Genomic DNA, 5494 nt, shown 5'->3' with positions numbered 1-5494 from the left:
AATATGCTTGTAATATATTTCGTATTGTATAAACATTTATTAAGTTCTGTTGAATAAAAATATTTCAATAATTGTTTACTGTCTCTACAATACTATTCAAATTGAAAATATAATCAGTTATCATTTAAATAAGCAAATGGTACATAATTGTAATGCGATTTTTGTATTTGACAATATATTCAGAAAATTATTTTAATGCATGGTTGTACAAATTTAATTATAGTGTTCTTTTAAATTCATTTAATAAAAATTAATAGAAATATTATAATCATGTAGAAATGTTAGTACAGATGAGAAATAATAAATATAACTTGAATAAGGGATAGTCTTAATAATAACATTTAGGGAAATAAGTGGTCCTATGAACAAACAGAGTAGGACAGATTTAGACATAGAGATATACCAGGATAGTCTCAATTTTAGTAACAGTTATGGGTACAGTTTTTATTCGTTTACAATATTAATAATTGCATTTCTTATATATAATGTAAAAAAAAAATTCAATTCGTTAGATATATTTGTTATAAAATTAATGTTATATATAACTATCAATTACGTACATATAATAAATTACTTTTGCATAAAGATATCACAATTCATGCTATTTTTAGTATACATCATTTGTTTAATTATTGCAAACGAAGCTAAATAATTTTAGGAGAATTCTAAGGAAAAAAAAAATTGTAACAATTTAATGGATTCATTTTAAAATAAATACAATATTACAAAAACACAAGAAATTACATAAAGACCAGTAGAATACTACTAATAATATAAAAATAGTTAATTCATTAGCGTTGTTTTATAAAATAATTAATTCGACTGATATTTTATATGAAAATAAAATAATTATACTTATAAAATAATTCGCATATAGCAATAGTGGTATTATAAGCATTCCCTAGAGTTTTTACAATATAAGTTGAATAAATAAAATTGAACATTTTAAATATCCAGTGTAATATACTATAATTATAATACCTGCATTTAATTAACAATATATGATTATAAACCTACAGATATAATACATTATAAATAAATATATGAAAGAAAATAAATTCAGTTTAAATACTAAAATTCTTTTTATAATGTACAATTTGTGAAACACACAAATTTTTTATTATATATAGCTAAAATGATGGGTGAAATATTACATAAATAAATTAACAAAATAAACGTGTAAAAGAAGAGCAATACATTAAAGCATGTCTAGGAGAATAAGTGAATCCTATAAAAAAATATAAAATCACTATTTTTTTAATTTTATTATGAATAAATCATAATATATTATTGTAGTCATAATGTTAATGAATTAGGAAACTTCTAATTAGTACACATTATATTGAAAATACGATTATTAGAACATAAAAAATGAATCTCGGAGTACTTTATTCATCTACTCATTAACATAATTCTAAATATTGTATATTTATTATTTTGTAATATATCGATAAAAACTTATTCATGAAATTTATCAAAAGATATAAGTAACAAAACTTTTATAGGATAATATAAATCATGTTAATTAATATGATATTTAAATTATATTGTTAAATTAATTAATGATAATTTTGTTAGAACACATATATATATATATTATATAATCATTATATTATTTAAAATAATTTTTTGACATTGTGGCATATATAATGTATTCTATGCTCATTTATCCTATATATATGTAAAAAGAGATAAGTTATACCATGTAATAATATATATAATATGTGTTGTTTTATATATAGTTTGTGTACTACTACTAGAACAGAATATATATTTATAGTATAATATACCATATTATATATTAGCCTTATACATAATAACTACATATAACTTAAATAATTTCATTAAATTTACCATAATATAATAATAAATTTCAATATAATAAAAAATGAATTCTTTAAATATGATAATATATATGTAGGAAAATGATTTTGAAGAAATTTAAAATAATGCTTCACATTAATGTGCTAGATTTTCATCAATTATTTTGCTAAAAGAAGTTGGAGAGATATATTCTTATTAAAAAATAATATTTAGTGATTATAAATAGTATAAATTTATATGTAGTTAATTCAGATAATTAACAAATTTTTTTTACAGTTTTAATATTTTACAATTATGAATCCTATTTTTTATTTTGGACTCCAATAAATTTATGCATAACTATGTTAATTTGTAATAATTCTACATATTTACATACACTAAATATATCCTTTTCTTTATACATATACATTGTTAATAAGTACATATGTTTTGCGAAATGTTAATGTGTTAATTATATTGTTAACTTTCTTTCTTTTTTCTTTTTTTTCTATTTATATTATATTAATTGGAAAAAAATATTAAATGTCAATATATTACATGCAAGAGTTACACCATAAAATTTCGCTAAAAAGAAAGTATACCACTCATAATGTTTTAAATCTTATTTCAAATAAATTAATATATTATATATATATATATATATATAATCATTTAAAAGATATTCTAATATTATAGTATAATTTCCCTCTGAGAGCTAGTACTTTGTTATGAGAGAATTAGTGTTTGTTGAACACACAATATATTTATTTCTAAATCAATTTTTATAATGTACCATAATTTTAGTAAATAAGGATATGATTTTTATGTATTTAATTTATTTTATTTTTGTAGTGTAAAGATGCTTATTCTTCCATTAGTATTAATAATTCAAAATTAAATTCTCATATATTATGGCATTTTACTAGGTATTATAATCATTCTATATTATTTATTCTTTATAATATGATATTAATATAATTAAATTAATTTTTTACAGCAATTTAAATGTTATATTGTTTTTATTAAAGTAAAATACATTGGATCCAGTAACTAAAATTATTCATGTATTAGTTATATTTAACTTAGCTATACGTTATTTTATGCCTATCATCAATTGAATTTTTGTATTCATCAACAAATGAATACATAAGATCCAGATTTTTTATGTTATTTTTGTTAAATCTTGTTCTTTATTTCATTACCCTTGTATTTAAAAATGTATAATAAGGGGTATACTAAAGAAAAAATAAAATAATACTTTTATTTATTGTTCATTTATATTATATGTATTTTTTATAAATATTTATCAGATAAATTATAATACAATAAAAATTTGTTATATTTATTTTGTTTTCAACCTTATACAAAAATATCATAATTATTAATATTGAAAATGTTATAAAAACGCTTCCAATATTTATTCCTGTGATTGTTACACCATCTGTCCCATGGAACATTAAATATTGAGCACCAATTGCTATGGTTTTCAAAGATTCTATGTTTTCCTCATCCATTCGCTATTATTTCTGCATCAGTCCTATTGATTTTCATACTAATCTCTGCTATCCAATTATCATATAAGAGATTTGCGGCATGTTTGGCTAAAGCATCATGCTTCCAATCTTTTTTATAGTCTTCACATATTTGAATATTATTTTCAAGTTCTTACTTAATTCGGATTTTATTCTTATAGAGATAATTCTTTAAATCTTCAATACAGCTTTTAAATTTATGCATATAAAAAGTGGTCCTCTGCTTTGCCTGAAATTTAAAAAGATTAATGTAGTTATATATTTCACCTAATAACTCCATTATTTTTAATGCATCTGCATCAATATTGACAAAATGATGCTTGCATATACCAGATATTTGTGTATTGAATTTAAATCCTCTTTTTGTGACATTTTCATATAACACTCTTGGGCTCCATCACATGTACACGGGTACTTATCTAGTATATACTCTTTTAGCTTGTAATAAAAATATTTACAACATGCTACTTGGTTCAACCTATATTTATTATTAACTAAATGCTCTAAATATAAACCAAGAACTCGGCAATATTTAATAAAATTCTCAATGTTAGAATCATTTTCTGTTATATCATTCTTAAAATTACTACACAATTCAGTAAAATGATGAGGCGTATTACTACTTCTATGGACATTTATATCCCATATAAAATTTTCTGTACAAGTTGGAAATATCCCAGTAAAATCTAACTAAAAATATAAATCATAATATATACAAAAATTAAATATATAATTACTAAGAAAAAAAACATGCACTTTGTTCTTAATAAATAAGAAATATTAAAATTAAAATTCAAAATAATAATTTTAATAAAATTTTTAATCACACTTCTTTACTCTCCGTCTTATTGTCCATCATTATATTTTTTATATCTGGATTAATAAATAAAAATTTATATTATTTTTGAAATAAACATTTATTTGGTAAAAATATTAGAAAAAATATTTTATTTATATCATATACGTTACATCATTTTTAATTTATATCTACATTATTTTCATACGTTTATTATATTATTCATATATATTAAGCTATCATAGTATCATCAGTTGTCTATATTATGAACCTTTATTAATAAAAATAATAAAATAAAAAAAAAAATTCTGTTCTGGATATATGTTTAAAAACATATAATGTAAAATATATTAGTAATAATATAGTATATATAAAACTAATTTAGTAATATCATCAGGTTATGTAATAAATTAATTGTATATATAATATAATTAATAATTTTATCATATTTATTTATGTCTTTAATTAGTTAATAAGCTTGATATATATAGTTTTAACTACAGTATTTATTTGCTTAAAATTCACGCATTATATATAGTGGTTCATGATTTATCAGTTTGGATGTATATTTTTTGTTCATTTTTTTAATTTATGTTTTAACTAATTTGATTTTATAAATTATTTCATTTGTAAGAGTATTTTATTCCGTCTATATAAAAAATGCAAAGAAGGGAAAAAATTAATATATCATAATCTATGTGAATTATTTTTAAATATGGTAAATACTATTTTCCAATGATATATATTTATTATATATAAATTAATATTAGTATATGCAAAACTGTAATTAAATATTTTAATGAGTAAGAAAATTTTTACTTATAAATGTGGTACTCTTTGTTTATTTTATATTATATTAATATTACAAAAATATTAAATATATATAAAAAAGCTAATCAGAAAGTAGAATTCCATATTGTATATAATATACATATAAATATTATAATTTCTTTAATAAGATATTATTTATTGCTTTATTTTTGTAGGTTACTTATATAAAAAAATTAAAGTAATAATAACGAATTATCATTATTATAATGAAGTATATATATATTTTTTGCGTATATGATTATTCAATGCAAAATTAATTTTTTATATTTTTTTAAATTTTTTATTTTTATTTTTTCAGCAATTTAAAATGTTCAAAAAAAAAAATTCTTGCTCGATATTCCAAATAAATGTCCTTTACTGTGAAATATAATAACCCACATGACAATTATTCTTATGTACAAGTAAATTATGGTATAATAATTAATGTTTTTATTTGTTTTCTTCTAATGTAATTCACGGAATATGAATCTCATAATACTTATCTTTTATATTTCCTTAATTATTTGTTAAAAAAATGTAAATTCCTTATATT

General features: G+C 19.1%; 1 protein-coding gene across 1 annotated transcript; it reads right to left on the bottom strand.

The window, feature by feature from the left end:
• Positions 1–3309: 3309 nt before the first annotated feature.
• On the bottom strand, positions 3310–4194 carry PGO_001430 (variable surface protein; the record flags this gene model as incomplete). The annotated part of the gene is made up of 3 exons (XM_028690948.1): positions 3310–3417; positions 3666–4025; positions 4165–4194. The coding sequence occupies 3 exons, from the start codon at positions 4192–4194 to the stop codon at positions 3310–3312; spliced, it is 498 nt and encodes a 165-aa protein (XP_028546749.1).
• Between the last annotated feature and the right edge of the window lie 1300 nt (positions 4195–5494).

This window comes from Plasmodium gonderi (genome assembly GCF_002157705.1).
Source record: "Plasmodium gonderi DNA, contig: Pgo-contig_146, whole genome shotgun sequence".
Taxonomy (NCBI): Eukaryota; Apicomplexa; class Aconoidasida; order Haemosporida; family Plasmodiidae; genus Plasmodium; species Plasmodium gonderi.
The sequence above is the reverse complement of the archived record's forward strand: the minus strand, read 5'-3'. Positions and strand labels throughout refer to the sequence as shown.